Source organism: Mastigoproctus giganteus, chromosome 11, assembly GCF_048544385.1.
Source record: "Mastigoproctus giganteus isolate SK-2022 chromosome 11, ASM4854438v1, whole genome shotgun sequence".
NCBI lineage: Eukaryota > Metazoa > Arthropoda > Arachnida > Uropygi > Thelyphonidae > Mastigoproctus > Mastigoproctus giganteus.
In genome coordinates, this window is record NC_143585.1 from 135369198 (window position 1) to 135394025 (window position 24828).

The 24828-nt window shown below is 39.8% G+C and overlaps 1 protein-coding gene across 1 annotated transcript; it reads right to left on the reverse strand.

Moving 5' to 3' along the window:
• Positions 1-14856: 14856 nt before the first annotated feature.
• Positions 14857-20763, reverse strand: LOC150078449 (uncharacterized). The gene is made up of 2 exons (XM_090384568.1): positions 20685-20763; positions 14857-15557 (listed from the first exon to the last, which is right to left on the reverse strand). The coding sequence occupies exon 2, from the start codon at positions 15517-15519 to the stop codon at positions 14857-14859; it is 663 nt and encodes a 220-aa protein (XP_090240694.1). The 5' UTR covers positions 15520-15557; positions 20685-20763.
• Positions 20764-24828: the final 4065 nt, after the last annotated feature.

Consider the following 24828-nt stretch of genomic DNA (forward strand, 5'->3'; position numbering starts at 1 on the left):
CAGGAAGCGAACATGATGTCACCGAACCAGTTCGGCTTTAGAAGAGGACGCTCAGCGGATTTGGATTTGTTTGGATTTTTTTGGCGCACTAGCAACTACGGCTATGGTGCGCCAAGACTAGGTAATATTTAAAATTTTTTTTTTTTTTTTTTAAATTCTCGGTGACCTAATTAGTAAGGCCACCATGTCCATATATATAATAACGATGATATAAAAAATAAATCAATAAAAACGTAACAATAACATAAATTAAATACAATTAAAAACTTTTATTAATTTAAAATAGCTAAAAACAGCCGACACGTTGTCATTGTCAGATAAAATCTGACTGAGTGTATACGGCTCAGTCAGATGATTAAAGGCGGTAAGACGGATATTGCTAAAATCTGGACAGTCAATTAAAAGGTGTCTAATCGTTAAAACTGTGCTACACGACACACACACATAGGAGGGTCACCAGCCCTCAGCAAAAACGAGTGAGTTAAATGACTGTGTCCTATGCGGGTCCGGGCAAGAACAACTTCCTCCTTACGATTCCTGCGCAGACTAGACTGCCACGGTTCAATTACAGGCTTTATTTGATATAATTTATTCGCAGTCTGTCTATTCCACGAATCCTGCCATTGGGAATATAACTTTTGGTGTATTATTTGCCTGTAGTCTGTATAGGGGACTAGCAGGCAGCGGTTATTGTTGGGAATTGCTGATTTGGCTGCGGCGTCAGCCAAATCATTTCCCCTAATCCCAATGTGGCTGGGAATCCAGCAGAAGAGGATATCATATTCACGTTCATGGAGAAAGTGAATCTTCTGCTGAATGCTAGACAGAACTGGATGAGGATTATACCTCACAGATATTAAAGCCTGTAACATGCTAAGAGAGTCAGAATATAAAATGAACCGTTGGTATTGGTATTTACTAATATGATCCAAGGCCAACTCTACAGCGCGCAGCTCTGCAGTAAATATGCTGCAATCAGAGGGAATCTGCTCTGATATAGTGCTGTCTGTAAAGACAGCAGCAGATCCCACATATGATTCTGACTTCGAACCGTCTGTGTAGACTGGCGCGAAGTCAGAATATTCAGTTCGGTGTGCTGAATGAAGCTGCAGGTAGACCAATGATGGAATGTCCGACTTTCCCCAGTTTCTAAGCGACAAGTCACATGTCGGGACACGAGCATGCCAGGGTGGAAGCGGTTGCTTTGATGTTTGAGCAACCTTGTCTACCTTGATATTGAGTTCGTTCAGTAGCTCTTGGACACGAATACCAAAAGGACGATTGGCAGTCTTACGGGTGTTGTACAAGTTTTCCCATCGTGGCTCAAAAACGAAGGGCCACGTACGATGGTCTGGCAGGGATTTCAGTTTTAAAGCGTACTTTAAAGACAACTGCTTACGTCGAAAGGATAACGGTGGTTCGTTTGCTTCGACGTATAAACTCTGGACAGGAGATGTTCGAAATGCTCCAGTAGCAATACGTATAGCCTGATGATGGACAGGATCCAGCCATCGAAGTACACTGTCTCTGGCTGAAGAATATACTTGGGACCCATAATCTAATTTGGATCGCACAAGTGCACGGTAAAGCCGTAAAAGGGTGCATCGGTCTGCACCCCAGGATAAAGAGGACAGAGAGCGGAGTATATTAACGGCTCTTGTGCACTTTGTGCGGAGTTGGCGAATGTGATCCAAAAAGGTCAATTTTTTATCAAATATGAGTCCCAAGAATTTTGTGTTCGCTGCTACTGGAATAGCATTTTGTCCGAGCCTTAATTCAGGTTCAGGATGAAGATTACGCTTGCGACAAAAGTGTACGCAAACGGTCTTCTGCGGCGAGAACCTGAAGCCATTAGCAAGTGCCCAGACATTCAGATTATCAATGGCTTTCTGCAGTTGTCTTTCAATAACCCTCATGTTGCACGACTGGCAAAAAATGCTAAAGTCATCAACATAGAGGGCACTGTTTACAGTTCGAGGAAGTTGTTCTGTGATGGAATTTATTTTTATGGCAAAAAGCGTGACACTTAATACTGATCCTTGTGGTACTCCCTCTTCTTGGCTAAAGGAGCGAGAGAGTGAGGATCCCACACGTACTTGGAAAGTTCGATTGGCTAAAAAGTTTTTAATAAAAAAGGGCAGATGCCCTCTTAGGCCTAGGCTGTGTAAATCTTTTAAAATGCCAAATCTCCAAGTTGTGTCATACGCTTTCTCCATGTCAAAGAACACCGACACCAAGTGTTCGCGTTTAAGGAAAGCATCCCGGATGGATGCTTCCAATCTAATAAGATGGTCCAAAGTGGACCGGTTCCTTCGGAAGCCGCACTGGATGCTGGAGAGAAGGTCATTTGATTCTAAATACCATATTAAACGAGAATTTACCATTCTCTCCAGGATTTTGCACAGACAGCTAGTCAGAGCAATAGGACGATAATTGGTGGTAACTTTTGGATCCTTTCCTGGCTTAGGAAAGGCAAGAACGATTGCCTTTCGCCAGGAATCCGGAAACTGCCCCTCAGTAAAGATTCTGTTATACAGAAGGAGCAGACAATCCATAGATTTTGGTGAAAGATGTTTAATCATTTCATAATGGATGCCATCTGGTCCAACAGCACTTGCTTTGGAAAGAGTGAGGGCTCTTTTCAGTTCCTCTATAGTGAATGCCCTGTTGTAGGGATAGAGGCCCTTGGTCTTAAAATTAAGTGCTTGCTTTTCCAGTTTATGTTTAAGGACCAGGAACTCTGGGGAGTACGAGGATGTTGCAGAGATGTTAGAGAATGTTTCCCCAAGAGCATTGGCTATTGCAGTTGGATCTGCAATAGCGCATCCATTATAATCTAGGATTGAAGAAGGGTGGGATGTATATTTTCCCTTCATTTTCCGGATTTTATCCCAGACTACCCTAGAGTTGGTAGACTGGTTAATAGATGATGTAAACCGGATCCACGATTCCTTTTGACTCTGACGACGGATGTAGCGTGCTTTGGCTCGTGCACGTTTAAAGGCTATAAGGTTGTTCGTGGTAGGATATCGGCGAAATATCCCCCACGCTTTGTTTTGAGCCTTTTTTGCTGCTGTGCATTGTGAATTCCACCAAGGTTTGGGAAATGGTGGAAACCTGGCTGATGTTTTTGGAACTGTATTCGCAGCTGCTTGGACAATATTTTCTGTGATGTACTTAACTGCATCATTGATAGGCTCTTGACTGACTGTGCTAAGATCGAAATTTGCCTGTTGTTGGAAGGCAATCCAGTCAGCCTGATCAATCTTCCACCGTGGTAACCTAAAAGGAAGACATGGTCTCCCACTGTGTAACAAGGTTATCACAGGGAAGTGATCGCTTCCGTATGGATTCTCCTCCACTTCCCAAGTGAGTGAAGGGAGTAGAGAAGGGGAGCAGATGGAGAGATCAATGGCAGAAAAGGTACGGGTAGGCATGTGGAAGAAGGTGTTTGTTCCAGTATTTAGAAGGGAAAGGTCATTGTCATTGAGCATACGCTCTATGACTCGTCCCCTTCCGTTGATGTTGGCACTACCCCACAGGGTGTTATGTCCATTCATATCCCCGAGAAGTAAGAAAGGGGGAGGCAACTGCGTTAGAAGATCATCAAGGTCTGCCTGGGAGATGTCGGTCCCAGGTGGCAAATAGATAGAGCACACAGTTAATAAAAATCCCACCGTAAGGCGAATTGCAACAGCCTCTATGCTAGTTGTAATTAGTAAGGGCTGCACTGGGGTCTGGTTACCCACAAGGATAGCCACTCCCCCATGTACAGAGCCATCCGCAATTCTATCCTTACGAAAAATTGTGGTGGTATGCATCGTGGGATCGTCAGTTGCCTTTAGATATGTCTCCTGCAAGCAAAAGCAAACTGGCTCGTGCTTTTGCAGGAGGGCCTTGATGTCATCTATATTTCGCCGGAATCCACGACAATTCCATTGTAGGAATTTAGCCATTATTTTGGCTTGGTGGGTCCGTCAGGCGGCTTCCGAGGTGCTGAGGGCTTACTTTTATCAGTCTTGGATTTATCTTTTTTGGGGAAGAATGGACGCTGTCCCGTGTCCATTTCCTCCTCCGTAAAGAGTTCCAAGACTGATTCTTCGGGTACCTCCTTCTGCTCGACATCCGTCTTTTCTTGGGTACTAGGGGGGACTTCCCCTTTCTTATTCTTTTCTTTCATAATTACCTTTGGAACTTGTGGAGCATTAGGAGGTACCGATATAGGAGTGGCAGCTGATTGGTCCTTTTGTGCAGGTTTTTGAGAGCTTAAGAGATACCGCGCGATGGGAGTGAAAGACTCCTTTGGAGGAATGGTCATGTCCGTCTGAGTTTCGACGGAACATCTCCCTGCTACCTTCTGGGCGTAGGTAGGTTTGTTGATATTCAGGGGTTTGACCGATTTCCTTGCCTCCTGGTATGATATATTTAGCTCTGCCTTCAGCCGTTGAATTTCTTTTTCTTCTTTCCAGCTCTGGCTGTTGTTGTTGTTTTGGTGTTTATTGGCGCATCGACAACGGAGATCATAGTGCACCAGTTCATTGATTATACAATGTTCTCTTTATATAAATCTTGTTCGAATGTGAAAGGTTAACTGTTTCTGTGGTATTATACTATTATTTACAGCAGATGGTATATGTTGATTGTTTGTATGAATCTAAAAATATCTGACACGTGTTCTTTGTCACCTATAAGATCTTCAAGGGTGATGTTTTGGTTACCTTTATATAATGATGAAAAAATTCGGTGTCGATCATTTTCATATGTTGGGCATTCTATTAGTATATGTTTAACTGTTTGGATAGTATTGCATACTTGGCATCTTGGGGGTTCTTCTGCACGTAATAGATGACCATTTGTTAAATGCGTATGGCCTATCCGCAATCTAGTCAGAACTACTTCTTCTCTCCTTGATTTCCTTATGCTCGTTTTCCAGTGCTCAACTTTTGGTTTTATTTCATATAATTTATTCCCTGTGTGTTTTTGCCAGAGTTCTTGCCATTGGATTAGACAGCGATTTTTAATGATTGGCTTGTAGTCATTGTGTGGAACTGTGAAATATTGTTCTTGAAGGTTATTGGTTGATTTTGCAATTCTATCCGCTGCTTCATTTCCTTTTATCCCTTTGTGTCCTGGTATCCAGCAGAAACGTATATCTTGTTTTTTATTTGTGAAGTCTGTTAGTATCCTTTTAATTTGCTTGAGTACTGGATGGGTTATATTGCTTGTGTTTTGTATGACTTGGATTACACTTAATGAATCACAGTATATTACTGCTCTCAAGTGGTAGGTGGTTCTGAAATGCTCCAGGGCTATCTGAATTGCTACTAATTCTGCAGTGTAGACACTGCATTCTTTTGGGAGTTGGCGTGACAATGTAATATCTGGGAATACTGCTGCTGCTCCAACATGGTTCTCTGATTTTGATCCGTCTGTATATATTGGTATGTGATTGGGATATTGCATTCTATGTGCTGCATGCAGTTGTTGAAAGTTGCTGTCTGACAAAGTATTTTTATTCCAGTTTTGTGTGAGGAGTTCATAGGCTGTGGTATGGTTTATCCATGGTGGATCTATATGTCCTTCTTGGTTTGCAACGTTGTCTATTTTTAGATCATGTGTTATCAGTAGCTCCTGTAGTCTGATGCCTAGAGGCTGGTTTGCTCTTTTGCGGTTCTTATATATGTTTTCCCATTTTGGCGAGAATAAAGTTATCCAAGTCGGATGGTCTCTTATGGGTCTTATCCTGTAAGCATACAGCAATGACAACTGTTGTCTCCTCAGGAACAGTGGTGGTTCATTAGCCTCTGTATAGAGACTGTATATAGGGGATGTGCGGAAAGCTCCTGTTGCTATTCGAAGTGCGCTATGGTGAATCGGATCTAGCCATTTGAGGGCGCTCTTTCTTGCTGATGCATAAACCGGTGCTCCATAATCTATTTTTGACCTTACTAGTGCTTTATACAAGTTGAGCAGGGTATAACGGTCTGCCCCCCAAGATGTTGTTGTTAAGACTTTAAGAATATTAAGTTGTTTCATACATTTTATTCGTAGTTCTTTTATATGTTCTACAAAGGTCAATTTGCTGTCTAGAATAAGTCCAAGAAATTTTACACTTTGTTTAACTGGTATTGTGTTACCTTGTAATATTAGTTCAGGTTCGGGATGTGAATTTCGTTTTCTACAGAAATGTATGCAGACTGTTTTTCCTTTTGATATTCTAAACCCATTTTTCTGAGCCCAATGACTTACGTTGTTAATTGCACATTGTAGTTGTCTTTCTATTGTTCCCATGTTCTGTGCTTGGTATGAAATACTGAAGTCATCTACATATAATGCATATGACACTGTGGGTGGTAGTTGTTTTGTGATGCTATTTATTTTTATTGAAAATAGTGTGGCACTCAGGACAGACCCTTGCGGAACTCCTTCTTCTTGTTTATATGGTTTTGACATGGTGTTTTGTATTCTAACTTGAAATGTTCTATTTTTCATGAAATTTTGAATGAATAGTGGTAAATGTCCTCTGAGTCCTGCATCGTGGATATCTTGTAATATACCGTGTCTCCATGCCGTGTCATAAGCCTTTTCTATATCAAAAAATACAGTAACCATATGCTTTGAGGTTATAAATGCATCTCTTATATCTGCTTCTATTCTTACAAGGTGATCTAATGTGGATCGATTGTGTCTAAACCCACACTGCATATTGGTTAACCAGTTAGTTGTCTCCAAAAACCAGACTAATCTTTTGTTGATGATCTTCTCTAGTACTTTGCTTAAGCAGCTTGTGAGGGCTATCGGACGATAGTTGTTTGGGTCCTTCTGATCTTTATTGGGTTTTTGGAAAGCTAACACTATTGCATGATGCCACGCTTCAGGATATTGGTTTTCTAGAAATATGCGGTTGTACAGTTGAAGGAGGTTTTCTATCTCTTCCTGCTTTAGGTGTTTAAGCATATCATAGTGTATGTTGTCTGGTCCAACTGCACTTGGTTTTGTTTGTGATACTGCTTGACGTAATTCATGTATTGTAATTGGTTGGTTGTAGGATTCAATCCTTTTAGTATTAAAATTAATTCTGTTTTTTTCTGTTTTCTCTTTATAGGTCAAAAATTTAGTATTGTAGGATTGTTTGGACGATACTTTAGCAAACGTTTCACCTAGTATATTAGCTATCTCTGATGGTTCGGTAATGCTTTCTCCATTCCAATGTAATCAGCTCTGGCATGCTCGTGAATAGGCCGGGTGTTCGCCTTCACAGTTAATACAGGTGGGTTTTGCGGCTGAACATGCTGATGTTTCGTGGTCCTTTGCACCGCATCGAGCGCATGCAAGGACTCCGCGGCAGGCCATTTGAGAATGTCCATACTTCTGGCATTTGAAACACCGTAAAGGGTTCGGAATGTATGGACGCACCGAACAGTTGATGTATCCAGCTTTAATCTCATCAGGAGGTTTAGGAGTGTTAAAGGTTAGGATAACGCTCCTGGTTTTAACAATTTTTCCTTCCCTTCGCGCAGTGATTCTCTTGGCGGCAATGACTCCCTGTGGTTTTAATTCGGAGCAGATTTCCTCCTCGTATACGTCGAGAAGGTCCCACTCCGAAATGACACCTCTAGATGAATTGAGTGTTCTGTGTGGTGTCACTGTTATAGGGATTCCTCCGATTGATGTTGTTCGGAGTAGGTGTTCTGATTGCCTGTCATTTTTAGTTTCAATTAAGAGGTCTCCAGAACGGAGCCTCTTGACTGACTTGGGTGAACCTGCTAACCCATCCAACCCTTTTTGGATAAAAAAGGGCGACATTTTACCAATTGGTTTTTCTCCGGTGGAATGTATGATTAGGAACCTTGGAACAGGCCCTGATGGTACTTCAGTTCGCTGCCTTTTTTTAGCAATAATGCTATCTGGATCATTGTCTATGTTTTCAGATAGGGACCGGGTTGGGGCCCCTGAAGAAGTAAGTTTATCAGGATTCATGAGTTTTTTTAAGTGGTTCAGTGCCCGGGCTCCCCACCCACCACGGAGCCCAAAGGGACGCCCACTACCCGGCAAGCAATAAATGCGCTCGGGAGTGGGACGCCAGGGCTACCCAGACACCATACCCGCACCGCCGCCAGCCTGAATCCTGTCCCTCGGACCATGAGGGTAGGGGCATGGCTTTGACACGGTTGACCCTCGCAGGCGAACCTACTAGCCGATTGATCCTAGCCGGGCCTTCCAGGACCACCCGTCTTGTCGAAGCAGGGGCCAAAGTGGTGTATTGAAGCTGGGCCCCTCAACCACCAGGATCCCCCTTTCCGAGTTTCCACGGGTCGCAGCGCACGGCAAACGCGCCGGATTCCATTGATGTAAGCCCGGAACCTAGGCTGTGGGCGTTGGATCCCAGTGATGCTAGTCTGGAAGTCCAGCAGCGTCACTGGGAGGTCCCCTCACCACGTACAGGTGCCCACGTTGAGGGGACGCTCAGCGGAAGACGCTTTGGAAAACATAATTGAAGCAGGAAATATTTTCTCTTCATATCAATAGACTTTGTTGGCGCTTTTGATTCTCTCTCTCTCTCTTGTGGCCTGACTTCGACGCATCCAAATTCCAGGCAACCTGTTCTGTTGTCTTAGATCATACTTCGATGACAGAAGGATTACAGTGACTACTCCCTTTTGCCATTGTCTCCAGGCAGGTCCACAGAGGCTGCCCCCGGGAATCTGTTCTGGGGGCCCCTTCTGTGGACTCTTGTGCTGAATGAGTTCCTCAATATGGAAATTCCTAATATAAGAGTGCAGGCATACGCCGATGATCTCATACTGATGCTGCAGGACACAGCTGGAGACCCATGCAAATCATGCCATTTCTGTTCTGCAAGGATGGGGAAATGGAACTTACTGAACATCTCACCGGAAGAGACACATTCAATACTCTTCAAGGGCACCTTTGATCCCAGGAGGCCTCCCCAGATCAAGATAAATGGAACAACCATTAAACTTCAAACAGAAGTCAAATATCTTGGCGTTATCCTAGATAGACGCCTCAACTTCACACCGCATCTTAATTACCTCAGAGTAAAATTCAGGAAATATTCCGCCATATTCGCTAGAGTTACACGCAAAGCCTGGGGTCTGAAGAAGAGGGCGCTCGCCATCCTCTACAAGGCATTCTTCATCCCGGCACTGGCTTATGAAGCGGGAGCGTGGTACGCTAAGGCAAGCACTTCTGTTAACAGAAGGAAACTGGAAACCATCCATCGAATAATTCTCACAACAACCAGAGCATGCAGCACGGTGAGTACCAACGCTCTCAAGGTTCTTGCGGGATGTCTCCCTCTGAACTTGGAGATTGTGGGCGGTGGGCTGCTGCACCAATACGCCAAAGGAAGGGTAATCACACATTTGGGATACACTAAGGCCCCAACTCTGACTATACCACAGGAAAAAAGACGTCTTACAGACCACATGAGAACAGTGTGGCAGAATCGGTGGAATGACTCCACTAAAGGCCGCATAAAATAGAAGCTTCATACCAGACAATGGAAGCGTTTACCCTATTTCCCCGATCTGGTACTCTCCTGAACTTCATACCACTTACCTGCTGACAGGGCATTGGTCCTTCAAGAAGGAGCTACGCGATTTTGGAATCTCAGACATAACGCACTTGTCCGTAGATGCGGACAAGAAAAAATTTGGGAACACCAGCTCTACGAATGTAATATTTATGAAGACCTCCGTGGCCTGGTGTTAACCAAACTACGTCTGCGCGGTAGCACAGTGGTATCGTCACCGTCCTCCCCACACCGGGTAGAAAACGCCCGGGTTCGAATCCCCGTTATTCTGATGCCCTGTAAAAGTTCACAATATTGAAGAGGCTGATTATATGGAAGTGATAGTGAGGCTCGAAAATTGATATAGGTCTCTGTTCGGTGGCGGCCTTAATTTTCTGGAATTTCGGAGTGTAGTTTGATGCAGCTGAGACTTGAGCAAAGGTTTTTCCCAAGGCATTGGCTATATTTAGAGGAGCAGAGAGTTCCTACCAATTGCAGGGAAGGGATGGTTGGAACCTTCCCAGAAAGCTGCCTAATTTTCTTCCATATTAGTCTGGAGTCAGTGTTTCTATTGATAGTAGATGCAAACAGAGTCCAAGATTCTTTCTTGGCTTACTCTTGAATGTAACACGCTTTTGCCCTTTGCTTAATAAATAAAAATAATCTTGTAGCTAATTAGATGAGCTGTGGTTGGAGATCAACAGAATAAATTAAATGCTTTATTTTTGTCCTTCGCTTTTGTGCACTCTTCGTTCCACCAGTAGTTCAAATTCCGTCGATTCGGGGGATTTGATAATGGAATCGAGTACTTAGCTGCAACTAAAAGACGGGATGTAATATAATCAGTAACTTCATCTATGGGCTGTTGTCGAATAGTTTTTTTGTCAAGGGTGATTGCTGATTGAAATTTGGCCCAATTGGCTTTAGAGAATTTCCAATTCCTGCAGAGTTGGTCAAATGGTGGTTGTGTAGTCATCAGATTATAAACAATTGGAAAATGATCGCTGCCCATGGAATCATCCAGAGCGGAACATTGCATGACTGAAAACAGTATCGGGAAGCAAATTGATAGGTCAATTGCAGAAGTCTATCCTGTAGGTAACTGTATATGGGTATGCGAGCCACTATTAAGAAGAGTGAGGTTTTGTTTTTCCAGTAAACCTTCAATCAGTCGGCGGCGTCTGTCTAATTTAGATGAACCCCATAAAGGATGGTGGCCATTGAAGTCCCCTAGCAAGCAGACAGGGGAGGGTAGCTATCTTAAAAGTTCTTCAAGGTCATTATAAGAGTAAGTATGATTTGGTGGAAGATAAACTGAGACTAGCGTTAAAGCAATCCGAGTAAACAGACTCATAGCAACGGCTTCGATTTGGGTTTGGAGAGTGATTTCCCTAGCCGGAATCTTTGAGTTAATTAAAATAGCTACACCACCACGAGCAGAAGCGGAAGTATTTCGATCTCTTCGATAGGTCGAGTAGTTTCTTAAGGAAATGGAAATTTGAGGAGTTAAATAGGTTTCCTGTAGACAGACCAACTTGAGAGTAGCGGTTAATTAATTACTGAATGTCGTCAATGTTACCATGGAAGCCTGGGCAATTCCACTGCAAAAAATTAGGCATTACTTGAATTTAAAAGAAGCTGTACCTGACATGGCTGGCTTATGGTTCAGGCTTCGATTTGTTTCTTTTCCGAAAGGTAGGGCCGACCAGTGTCCGTACTTTCTTCTGCAAATATTTCCAGAATCGGATCTTCCTGTTTTGATGAGTTCTCAGCATCCATGGATGTGTCCTGAACAATCTTTTTCGAAGTCGAACTATGATTATTTGAAGTAGCAGCAATCACTGGGGGAGGAGGAGATTTTGCTGGTATCGTATGAGGCGTATTACTTGATTGGTCTGAGTGCTTAAGGGCAATGGACTGTTGCTTAGAGAGCTCAATCGGAGATTGATGTGTTTGTTGGAACAGGAACATCAGTTTGAGTGGCAATAGTTTGATATATTTTTGCAATATTGGCATAGGTGCAGTTAGGCATACTGGGTGCAATTGATTTTCTTGCCTCCTGATAACTTTGTTTTCAACTTTATATTTGACAATTTTTTTTCTCCGTTTTCCACCTCTCACATGATTTAGAGTGGCAGGATGGTTGCCTTCGCAGTTAGGACAGGTCATATCTTTTACGGAACAATCACTTTGACCGTGTTCGGACAAACCGTGTTCCCTCTGCATGCCGTTTGCGAATGGCCATACTTTTGGCATTTATAACATCTCAACGGATTAGGAATGAAAGGACGAATGCGACAGAGTAGATAACATGCTTTTACTGATGAGGGTAGGTTTGAACTGTTAAAGGTGAGAATAATATTTCTGGTAGGTGTGAGTATATTGTCTCTTTTGATCATGATTCTTTTGACAGCAATTACGTTTTGTTCCTGAAGCTCTTTAATTTTTTTTTTTTCTGTCACATTCAAAAGGTCCCAACTTGATATAACACCCATAGATGTATTTAGGGTTGCGTGGGGAATTACTTTCACTGCAATTTTAGCAAAGTTTGTCATTTGTAAGAGTTTTTCAGAATGCCTGCGGTTGACAGTTTCTACAAGTAAGTCCCCTGATTGCAGTCTCTTAACCGTCTTGGGAGACCCTACAATACTTTCCAAGTGTTTTTGGATTGGAAAGGGAGATAGCTTACTACGAGGCTGTTCTGATAATGAATGTATTATTAAGAATGCAGGAAATTCGGTCGCAGAGGAAATAGTTTTTAATCTCTTTGGTTGAGAAGAGTCATGCTCATGTTTTCTCTGGCCGACAACTTGTCGGTCTTAAAGGGGGAAATATTTGTTCCATGTTGGCTCCTTTTAGCCCTTGGCAGATGAACTTTTCTGCCAAGGTTTCCGGCCCCGCCACGGGGAGGCAGGAACAGTGCCTGGTGTGACCAAGCGGAGGTTAGTACTTAAGAAAGAAAAATATATAAAAGAAAGGTGGATTTCCTTCCCTACTCTACAAAAAATTTTGGTAGATGAGCTTCTATGAAATAAACAATTTTTTGAAAACGCTGGAACTTAAAAAGAACTACTAGTCTCTTTATGAATATCACTTACTGAAAGATCGCACAGATAATCGCCTTGGCAGAATTCGCTTGGCACCCGGGACCACTCAGTTTTTTGTAATCACAAAGTAGTGTCTTGTGGTCATTGTGCTGAGGGTGGAAATGTTTATACCGACTGTATGCCCACATCCTAACAACCGCGCTGTATAAATTGTAAGAGAAAAGTAAGAGACTGTCAGCATCCTATTAGGGACTCGAATTGTCCTGAGTATAAGAGAGCACTTGAATTGGCAAGCTTAATTATAAATTATGGTTGGTAGTCGGTTTATATTTGATTTTTGGGGGCGTTCATGATAATGAGGAATCAAGGTTTTTGAATGTTAAGCAACATAATGCACATAGGTCACGATCTGTAAAGGATGATTGCGTGTGTTTGTGAATGAGAATAGCTGTGATATTATTTGTTTACAAGAGCCAAATGCTGTGCAAACTAAGCAGTTATTTAGAGTGGTAGGTCGTCCGTTGACTACTAAATTAGTGTATGTATAGCTGTCCTAAATAATAAAATTAATATAATATAACAGCTATTACAGGTCTGTGTAACCAGGATATAGTTAGTATTCATGTAGAAACTCCTCAAGTTTCATATCAGCGTTTTGTGCACCTTCTGTGGATATTGAAAGTGTTTTAAACTGCTTAGATTTGGTACTGGAAAAGATTTTAAAACGGTAATATTATCATTGCCATGGATTCCAATGCTAAGACAGACTTTTGGTTTAGTGGTACTGCAGAGGTATGATTTTAGAAGTTTTTGTATTAGGCAAAAATTTAAATGTATTAAATATAATAAATCAGCCTTGCACTTTTGACAATATACATGGCGCTTTGAATATTGAGGTGACACTTGCTTCAGTTGGAATGCTGAATAGGGTATGTTGATATTAAAGTAACTGTTAGAACTAAGTGTTTGATTACAGAAATTTTGTTCCATATAGATGCAGGTGATAAGAACGGTAATGATGGGTATAGAACAATCTCGATTTCAATACAGAACTATAAATTGGAATAGGTTTAATACTTCTTTAATATGAGATTTTTGTGCACTTGAACTTGTAGAATTAAATGATCTAAATGCTGTCGAGTATTCTTTATATGTCCAAAATATGCTTTATAGAGCCTTGTTAAATTCAACTAAGAAAAGCAGACAGGCTAAAGATTGTTCCTTGGTGGTCTCACGAATTGAATTTGATGAGAAGGGAGGTTTTTTCTGCTAGAAAACAACTCCAAAGATTGGGATTCTAGTGAGGGAAATTATTATGGCGAAATTTACAGGTGTAAAAGGAGAAGTTATAGCAAATTAATATAGAAACAAATTACAGGCCTGGAGAACTTTGGTCAGTACAGTAGGCAATAATGAGCCATTTGGGGCTACTTAATAAGTTAACTATGAACAAAAGAACTAGTCAAGAAATTATGAATTCAGTTAAAATAGGTGACAGTGAAACATAGAATTGGAGAGAAACTGTTCAGGTAATAACTGAACATTTATTTCCAAATGATAGTCAGGTAATTGATAATACTGAACAATTGCAAATTAGGAAATTGTATTATTCCTCAGAGAATTGTCTCTTGTTCCAACTGGGTGAATTGAGATTGGTAGCTAGTGAGATCAATATTACAAGACTCCTGGCCTTGATTTAGTGGAAAACAACGACATATTGGAACTGTTAGTTATATCCAACAGTATTATTAAATTTGTATAAGAATTTTTTCCCAATGTTTTGGAAAAACGCAAACTTTTTCCCCCCTTGCCTAATTTGGGTATATTATTTGAAAGATTACTTTACCTACGCCTAACAGAATTGTTAGATCAGTGGAAGATGTGCCTGCCGTGTCAATATGGCTTCAAAAAATCAACATCTACTGAAGATGCCTTACATGATCTGATTGGTCATGTACACAATTCAATTAGTAAGTACGAGTTGGTTTTATTTATAGACTTCGAAGGAGCTTTTGACGTAATATACTGACGCAGTAAAACAGGCTTACTACTCCATACATCGTAAATTATTCTTTTGATATTCATTTTGACAACTTAATTCTAAATATACATTTGAATTCAATTTTAGGCGCGCTTTGAAATTATACAAATCCTCTAAAACGAAACTTTAGGTACTATATCACTTGGCCATATATGGCCCGGTCACTTTAATCTCTTCCATTCTACAATTACTGAACTTGAGCCGATGGATTTGCAATTGGACCATTATTATTTTTAGTTTTCAGAATACTCGTTACTTTGTAAAACTAAATCTATGTTTCTTGTAGGAAAACAAGGAACTCGCACCTTCCTTAGTTCTTGATTTGCTATTCTAGTAAGAGATTCTTGTAAGTAATCTATAATTTGTGGCTTGAACTTATTAAACAATTTTTTGCTCAGAGAAGTCAACAGTTTGTTGAAGAGGTTTCCAAATGAACCACCACCAAACAATTTCTCAAGTTCAAAAGTAACTTTACAGATATTTAAATTAATGACAATACTGTAAACTTCAAGATGTCTGCCAGGATTCACTGCCAGCTTTATTTCTCCTGTAATATCTACCATTGTGGCCATTAACTTCATGTTTCCTTTGCCCCTAATCCTCATGATGCGAGCGATTGACCCTCGCAGCAAATAGTCTTCGCTTCGTAAAGTGAGAGTTGGAATTCTTAGTTGAAATGAAAGCGTTTTTTCACGGAGATTACAACTAACACCCACAAAGATAAACTCTGATAGACCTTCAATTCTGGGATTGTTAACACTAAGAAGTAATTTGGCATTCTCCTTTTTATATGTCACTTCTATATTTTCGATGGGAAAAGGATCCAAAACTGGCAGACCAAGCGATGATATTCCGGTCTTCATATGCCTTCGAAATGATTCCAGTATTCGCTCCATCACCTTCTTGCAGAGATTATGCGGAATACTATCGCATCCTAAAAGAAAAATATATATATAAATATCTATTATACACATACTCAATTATAAAAATTATATGAAAAGGAAAGGGAAGAAAGAATATATAAAAAATGGGAAAAAAATTATTTATGAACAAGAGCCACTGATAGACAGAAAGCACCCAACAACCATAATTGTATAATGCAGAGAAAAGGAAAGTAGGATAACTACAAAAAATTAAACACCGTACAACACGTCTCGTAACAAAAATACAGAGAAGTATTTCTCAAGACAGGCATGGACGTGGCATAAATGCTCAACATATGATTATTTTAATATTTATGGCATGTGCCATCATAAGATGGTTCTGAATGATGGTTCTTGTCCCAATTCTAATAGGTTAGGTGTATGTTAAGCGCCAAAGCAACTACGGCTATGAAAATAAGTAAAGTGGGATCCTCATATGGGCGTCCTTTTGCCGATCTCACTAGGGACGTTTCCCGTGTTTTTGTCCCATTCAAGAAAGCCGATGTCTTTTGTGAAATCTCCATGTCTGGACGCTGTATACCACAACTAGCTTATAAAACGTTATTAACTCCCTATCTCCAGAGACCTGCAACCCTAATCACTGTATCCATTACTACCGGAATTTATTTTTATTCAGCCATTAAAAAGCCATAAACCCCAGAATAAGCCTTAGTTTCTTTGGTGCTCACATACACTCTGCACGCAAAAATGAAAACAGTTTCGTAGTACTGGAGTGTTAGTCTCTTAAAAAGTGTTCATAAATTTAAGATTAACTTTACACCACCCTCTAGAAGAGGGAGTCTCATGAGTATTTTCAGAAGCATAACTAAGGGGGAGAATTTCAAGCCCACCCCTTAGTTACTTTAAAGTTTTTTTTTTTTTTTTTTTTTAAATAGTTTAGAAAATGTGAGAAAAGAATTTTGACATAATTCTTTAATAAATATGCATTAAAAATATTTTTTGTTAAAATTCCAAACATGAAAGGTATTATAACATATAGATTTTATGTGCTTTGGTTTGAAGGTTGAGAAAGCTGAAGATTTGTTGACATTAAACTCTAAATTTCTGCAGATTGCTATTTTTGGGAAATATGTTAAGAAAGGTTGTTCCGAGGAGAACAGAAGTATAATGAGGAAAAGGAAAAAGTAATTTTTAATTAAAAATTACTGTGACTTTCTAGTTGGACAGTAACCAGATACTGACTGGTTGAGGCACCTGTTCGGATTGGTTTGGAGGAGTGCAATGAAATTAATGATCCCAGTACAGAAAAACAATGCCTACGGAAGTATCTGTGTCGTGTCTTATGTAGGATGACTCTTTTAAATTTTAGTTTCGCTTCTCATGGGAGTATCTATAGAAAAGCGAAGCAGGAAAACTCAACGTCTATGAGACAGAGTGGAGAGACCTCGTAAACGATGATGTAATAAAGGACAGCACTAAAGTTCAGTCACTAACGTAATATTACAAGAAATACCACCAAAAGTCTGGGAATCTGTGTTGTATTTTAGACGCATTAACCCTACCACTCTCAAAAGAGCTGTAAGGTTAATGCGCCTAAAATACAACAGAATAGTCTGGGACCTTGAGAGGTTATTTGGGGAACGCTGTCCCAAAATTGGGAATAATATTCCACAGTATTGCAGAACTTCAGATTTTCAGAGTGATTATTTGTTGAGAGGAGCCGTAATACAAAGAGCAAAAAATAAAACCCAGCTTTTTTTGTTTTTTTATGCAGAAGAAGCAATATTAATGATATGTTTACAAAAGAGATTATAAGTCAGGGTAATCCTTAACAAGATAAGTGATCTTGTCTGAAATCTGAGTGTCGTGGAAGATAAACATAGGAGGAGAAGAATCCTCTTTGTGAGATATAAGACAGGACTAAGTTTTAGAAGGATTAAAGTTAACTAAGTTTTCTTCTTCCTGTTGGAGAATTACTGGATATCGGAATTTAAGGACTTGGCGGTGGATATTCGAGAACATAGAGCTGTTTGTACAGGTGAAAGTTTCTCAAACTGTAAGATGGCATGAAAATGCTATCGTCAGCAAAACTATGCATTTTCAGCCATGGAAGAAGGTCATTAATATGTAAGAGGAAAACATGGAGAAAGAACTGAACCTTCGAGAATAGCATGTTTAGACCAGTGATGGGCAAACTTTTTTTAGGAGTGGGCCAAAGAAAAAATTTGCAGGCCAATATAATCTATTATAAAACGCAATAAAGACTCAAAAAAATGGTATATTTTAAAAAATCTTTAATACTAATGCGATAAATGAAGTTGACTGCATTTCTAAAAGTTTCTCATAATCTGGTTCGAACTGGGATGTACTGATTCTGAGAAGTGAAGTTAAATGCTTATCTGTCAGTCTGTTTCTAATACAACTCTTTCGAAGTTTCATTGTTTCACATATATAGGATGAAGCAAACATAGCACTAACTTTCTGGGCGTGAGATATCAGATTTGGGAAACCTGATTTCGACAAAGACTTGTAGAACTCTAATTTTGGAACATTGAGAAACAACTGTTTGAGGTGATTGTTAGATTGCAATTCAATTAATTCAAGCTGCAAGTCCGGCCTCACTACTTCACAGTCCACATTAAAAGGCATGCTGAAAATATCCAAGTCTTTTTCAATGGCACTGAAATCTTCGTGGCACAAATCTTCGTTCAAATTCAAGATGAAGTTTTCTCAGACCATCTTCGTAGCTCTTAAGCTTGTCATTATTTACTGGGTCTATTGAATTTAATCTCGGGAAGTGAGACAAGTCGTTCTTAGCTATCTGATTAGCAAACAGAACAAGTTGTAGTTTAAAACCTCTGAGATGGCCCCAGATATCGTCGATAAATTGATTTTTTCCTTGCATTTTGACATTCAACTTGTTCATGTGACAGAGATAATCTGTGAAAAATGCAAAGTCCGAAAGCCATGCTGTATCTTCCAATATTTCACACTCCACAGACCACTGTTTCTTATGGAAGAATGACACTATCTAGTCTTTCAGCTGTCGAAGACGCGTCCTGCACTCAGCCACCTAACTTTCGTGTAATACAGCACATCAGAGTATTCAGATTGCATGTACTCAAGAAAATCTCGAAATTGTCTGTGAGTAAGCCCACGAGATCGAATAGTATTTACAAGCTTTACGATTACATCAAGCACAGGTTTCATATGCAAGGCAGATTTACACAGGGCATCTTGATGTACAACGCAATGTAGAAAGACAACATTATTCTTGGGGTATTTTTGATTAAAGATCCCAACAGATCCAGATTTTTAACCTGTCATACTTTGTGCTCCATCGGTCGTAATATTACATATGTTTGTTATGGGTACTTTCAATGTTGAAAGCCCTTTCTGAAATTCATGAAAAATATCAGACCCTGTTGTTCCTTTTAACGACCGCATGCATGCCAATTCCTCAGTAATAGAAAAGTTTTCATCAACACCTCTTATAAATAATACTAGCTGAGCAGTATCATTTATGTCAGTGCTTTCATCCATAGTAATGGAGCAGAATTTAAATTGACCAATCTTTGACTCCAACTGTGATGTCAGATTTTTATTTATGGCTTCGTCTCTAGAAGTCAGTTTTTCGGGATAAGCTTAGTTTCAAAATCTTTTTCCTTGTCAGGACATAAAACATCACAAATTTGGAGCATACAGTGTTTAACAAACTCCCCATCAGGGAGAGCTTTATTACTTTTAGCAATATTGTATGACACAATATAACCTGCATGTGTAGCTGCTTTCTGAGAAAGCAGATGAGACACAGTGGTTTATCCTTTACAACTGTGAAAAAGTACTTCCAGGTCCATTCATCTTTGAAAACACGGCACTCTGAATCAATTTTACGTTTTTTAGTAGACATTTTGGGGTTGAAATATTTTACTAATATTCACAATAAAACTCACAAGCACCAACAACGATACTATTTTTAATAATTTCACCATCGTGACACTAACATTCAACATTTATGAAGTTGGAATGCGTCGGCCTGTCCGCCATCTTTCCATTCAATGGTAGGTTCCCGCTTCGCGCACATTTCCCAACTCACTAATGTTATTTGATGTGGTCATGTGGACAAATATTAGCGCCTCTGTTGTCGTTAATATAAACTCGTAAGCGGTATATCCAAATTCTTCTTTCAAAATCTTGTTTCTATTTTTTTTAATTTAAATATAAAAGCAAATAAGTATATTTTAATAATTTTATACATATTTATTAGGACGGGGTTCCAGTTTTTTGCACATGCAAAAGTTTTTAAATCACTTTCTATATAAATTATCACACCTATATTTTACATAGGCAAAAAATATTCAAATTTCTATGTAAATTTTCGCATATGCAAAAAATGGAACACGCCCTTAAATGAATTTTTTTAAAACATTGAAATTGAAAATTTCTATACTATTGTTTTAAAATTATTTTTATAATTTAATTAATTACTATTAATAACTAAAATTAATAATGTTAACATAAAAGAAATTGCTAATATAACAATTTCACGTTTAATTATTAATTAAATTAATTAATACATTTTTCATCTGTAAGCATCAAGTCTGATAAAAGAAAATAAATAAGTTGATCCTAAAATTAATACAGCAAACTGCTCAAGAAAATAAACTTAGAAAATGTTGAGTTAAAGAGACTCAATGGCAGAATGTGTAAGAACAGATCGATACCATTATATAAATTTAAAATAAACATCCGCATTTTTAAATTTAGATTAAACTGAGGTTAATAAGCAGTTAGATCTGACTCGTAATTGCACTGTACACAAACCAGTCGAATAAAATACTTCCTTCACTTCTCTTTACAACTCCCCAACACCAAATTGAAAATTTTAAAAGGTTAATTCAATAGTTTTCTTCTTTGTATTTCTATAAAATCTGAAACGTTTACAAAAGAAAGATGTCGCTGTTTTTCATTGTCAGAAGGATATTAAACCGTTGATTGATTAATTTATTTAGTTCTGAGTGAATATTTATTTTTATGGAGACTATAATTTAACAATTAAATGCATAGAATTCCTTTAATACTCTACCGTACTTGATAACTGGTAAGTATATAAAGGTTAACCTATCATTTTAAGCATTTAGATCGCAAACAAGACTTTAAAAATGTATGGCACTTACCAGAAATGGAAAACCATAAATAAATCTTACTTCGGTAACAAACAAAAACAATAACTATAAACGTAATTAATGCTGTAATGAAACAATCATAATACACGCAAGAAATGGCACAGAAAATTAAAGCGATTGCACAACTTGGATATAAAATCCAAAGGACTGCCATGGTTCATGACAACAAACTATCGCGATTATTTTCTCTTGTTTTGACACTATCATGAGCTTGCGATAACGACTTTATCGTGCGTTGGCATGCACCCGGTAAACTACCAAACTGGGGTTCATTTCCTTCCTGGTAATGTGCTTGTAAGAACACTGCAGTCGTAGATTCAAAATAAGAAAAAAAATTCGCATTGCTTCTAACCAGTTGTTTTTCTGATTAAAAAAAATGGATTAAGAGCACTAAGGGGTGATTAGTATTTGAGAAAGTATTGAAACAAATATAAATACACCAATGTGACTGCAGGATTCCGATTTTATTGAAAGGGGAAAAATACCACCTAATTATGAAACTTTGTTATAAAATAACTCGGATTAGAGGACGGCTTGGAATGGTTCCGTTCGTCATAAATTACTAACAAACGTTCATTTCGAGTCTTTGATTTGGTATGAGTTCTGTTCCAGTTTAGTGAATTTTCTGAGGAAAGCCAGAAAACAAAGGGTAAAGAAATAAGTAAATAATCTTTCTTTGTAAATTTGCCATATAATACATATATATATGAAACTACATGTTTCCACATTTTTTTTTATACTTAATTAATGCTACAATACTCTAGGGAAAAAAATCAGACACATAGGCTGAGAAATTGCAATTGAAGTTTTACATGGACAAGTGCAAGGTGTGGAATATGGGTAGCAGACCAACTGTGTGATACTACACTTAGTGTAGTGGAAATTTTAAAAGGACCTGAGGGTAATTGTGGAAGATCTCTGAGCAGTACAAAAAGGCTGCCAGCCGAGCTCATGAGGAGGTTTTATCAATAATATACAGGAATTTTCATAGTAAGGATAAGGCGGTGATTATCCCATTGTATAAAGCAATGGTTAGGCCACAGCGTGAGCACTGCATACAGGTCTCGCGGCCCCATTTTCGGAAGGATGTAGAGTTGCTGGAACGGGTACAGAAAAGAGCAAGGAGATTGATGAGGAAATAAAGGGGGTGTTCTGACGAAGAAAGCCTTCAGTTCGTAAATTGCAGTTTCTGGAGACCAGACACCTGAGAAGTAGTCTGATCGTGGTTTTAGGACTGAACAATTGAGCAAGTTCAATGCTGATGGAATTCTTCCTCTTGCTCAGACTATACACATGAGGGCGCATAAATTCAAGTAGAAGAAGGATGGTTGCAGGATAGATGTGCAGAAGTTTCCCTTCGGCAAACGGGTAGTTGATTGCTGGAACAGCCTACCATCCGTCGTTGTGGATAGTTTCAATAAATTCAAAGAATTAAACATTATTAGAAGAATTATTGAAGGAGATGAAAGGGGAAATGCTGATGGAATTCTTCCTCTTGCTCAGACTATACACATGAGGGAGCATAAATTCAAGTTGAGGAAGGATGGTTGCAGGATAGATGTGCAGAAGTTTGCCTTCAGCAAACGGGTAGTTGATTGCTGGAACAGCCTACCATCCGTCGTTGTGGATAGTTTCAATAAATTCAAAGAATTAAACATTATTAGAAGAATTATTGAAGGAGATGAAAGGGGTAATGCTGATGGAATTCTTCCTCTTGCTCAGACTATACACATGAGGGCGCATAAATTCAAGTTGAGGAAGGATGGTTGCAGGATAGATGTGCAGAAGTTTGCCTTCAGCAAACGGGTAGTTGATTGCTGGAACAGCCTACCATTCGTCGTTGTGGATAGTTTCAATAAATTCAAAGAATTAAACATTATTAGAAGAATTATTGAAGGAGATGAAAGGGGAAATGGAACTTTTTTTTTTTTTGGCTAATGCTGTATAAGCTTGCTTTCTTGTAATTAGTTGTCTTGTAATTAGTCCCCTTCACGTGGACAGCTGTACGTGGTGAGGGGACCTCCCAGTGATGCTGCTGGCCTTCCAGATTACAATCACTGGGCTCTAAGGCCCATACCCTGGTTCCAGGGTTACATCGTTGGGATCCAGCGTGTGCAGCGTGCGCCGCTACCCGTGGAAAATCGAAAAAAGGGGGGATCCTGCGGTTGAGGGGCCCAGCCTTAATACACCACTATGGCCCCTGCTTCCACAAGAAGGGAGATCCCGGACCGACTCAACTGGGATCAATCGGGGGAAGGGGGGTTCTTACTGCTAGGGACAACTACGTTCCAATATGTCTCGTTCCCTTTGGTCCTGGGACGGGATCAAAGCTTATTGGAAACGTGGGTATGATGCTCCTGACCGAACTTTGCGTCCCATTCGTGTACGCAGTACCTGCTAGTTTACAACTGTGTGTCCCCTCGTAGGGCCCCGGAGTCGGGGAGGTACTTAGGGCATCTGATATTTTTATTTTACTCTTTTGAGTAATTTAAATCCTCTTTCTTCTGGGGTCCCAACAAGGCCCCTACCTAATACAAATGATAACACTAAAAACACCTCGGTAAAAAGAGCCTTAATTGAGGACACAGGACCGTCAGTGACACCACTCTTCCTTATTCTCCATTCCACCGGAGAGCAGTCAATCGGGAAGATGTCACCCTTCTTTATCCCGAAAGGATTAGAAGGGTTGGCATGATCACCAAAATCCGTAAAACGACTGCGTTCTAGCGACCTTTCGGTCGAAGCTTCACACACGAAACAGGCAGAAAACATCCTGAACTACATCCATAGGGGGAATGCCTATCACCGTAACCACACACAAAACTCTGAACTCTTCACGAGGTGTCATATCATAATGGGACCTTTTTCATGTCTCTGAAGAAAAGATCTGCTCTGAATTGAAAGAACAAGGAGTGACGGCTGTCACGAGAATATCAGTATGGAATGATGGGAATCTCGTTCCTACCCAAGTTCTCATCTTAACATTTAACACCCTACGGCCTCCAAGTTCTATCAAGGCAGGGTATTTAAACTGCTTAGTGAGGATATACATTCCAAACCCAATAAGGTGTTTTAAATGTAAAAAACATGGCCACTCACAAAGAGCTTGTCGTGATAGCCCTGTCTGTGCTCGATGCAGTGCGAAAGACCACAAGAGCAAGGAATGTTCAGCTTCCATGTAAACTGCCAAGGAGAGAATTCGGCCTACTCCAGAGCATACCAGCGGTGGAAGGATAAAAAAAGAAATCCAAAAACTAAAAACAGAGCTGAATATTTCCTATCCAGAGGCAAGAAAACGCATCCAACCTATAAATAGCGGGAAGCCTTCATATGCTCAGAACGTTTCTGCGAAGTGCACTATCGGTACACAAATCGAAATGACTATACTACCAAGAGAGTCATTCACTGCGATTGCACGCTATTTATTGAGTTCACAAAAGCCCACCCAAAAAACAGTCAGCTGCTACCCCTATATCCGTACTCCCAGTGCTCCACCACTACCAAAACCAAGTTGTAAAGAAAAGTCAAAAAGATCGGAAGTGCCACCCGTAATACCAGAAACAATGGATGTAGAGGATAAGGAGGTACCGGACGAAACAGTCCTTGAACTCTTTGCGGACGGAAAAATAGACACGGAACAGAATCCATACTTCCTCAAAAAAGATAAATCCAAGACTGAAAAAAAGTAAGCCCTCAGCACCTCAGAAGCCACCTGATGGACCCACCAGGCCAAATTAATGGCTAAATTCCTACAATGGAATTGTCGTGAATTCCGGCGAAATACTGATGACATCAAGGCCCTCCTGCAAAAGCACGAGCCAGTTTGCTTTTGCTTGCAGGAGACTTATCTAAAGGTTAATGATAACACCATCATGCATAACATCACAATTTTTCGTAAGGATAGAATTGCAGATGGTCCTGCTCATGGAGGAGTGGCTTTCCTTGTGGGCAACTAGACCCGAGTTCAGCCTTTGCTACTTACAACCAGCATAGATGCTATTATTCAAGAGGCCTGTGCGCTTTGGATTCATTATTATTGTGGATTATTGTGTGACACAGAGCGAAACGGAAGACAATAAATAATGATAGGTTTAATACTAATTGTAAAACATATTAAATACATACTGTATTTAAT

Excerpts from the sequence above, each read along its gene's own strand:
- LOC150078449 (XM_090384568.1), bottom strand. The coding sequence starts at position 15,519 with ATGGAGCGAATACTGGAATCATTTCGAAGGCATATGAAGACCGGAATA.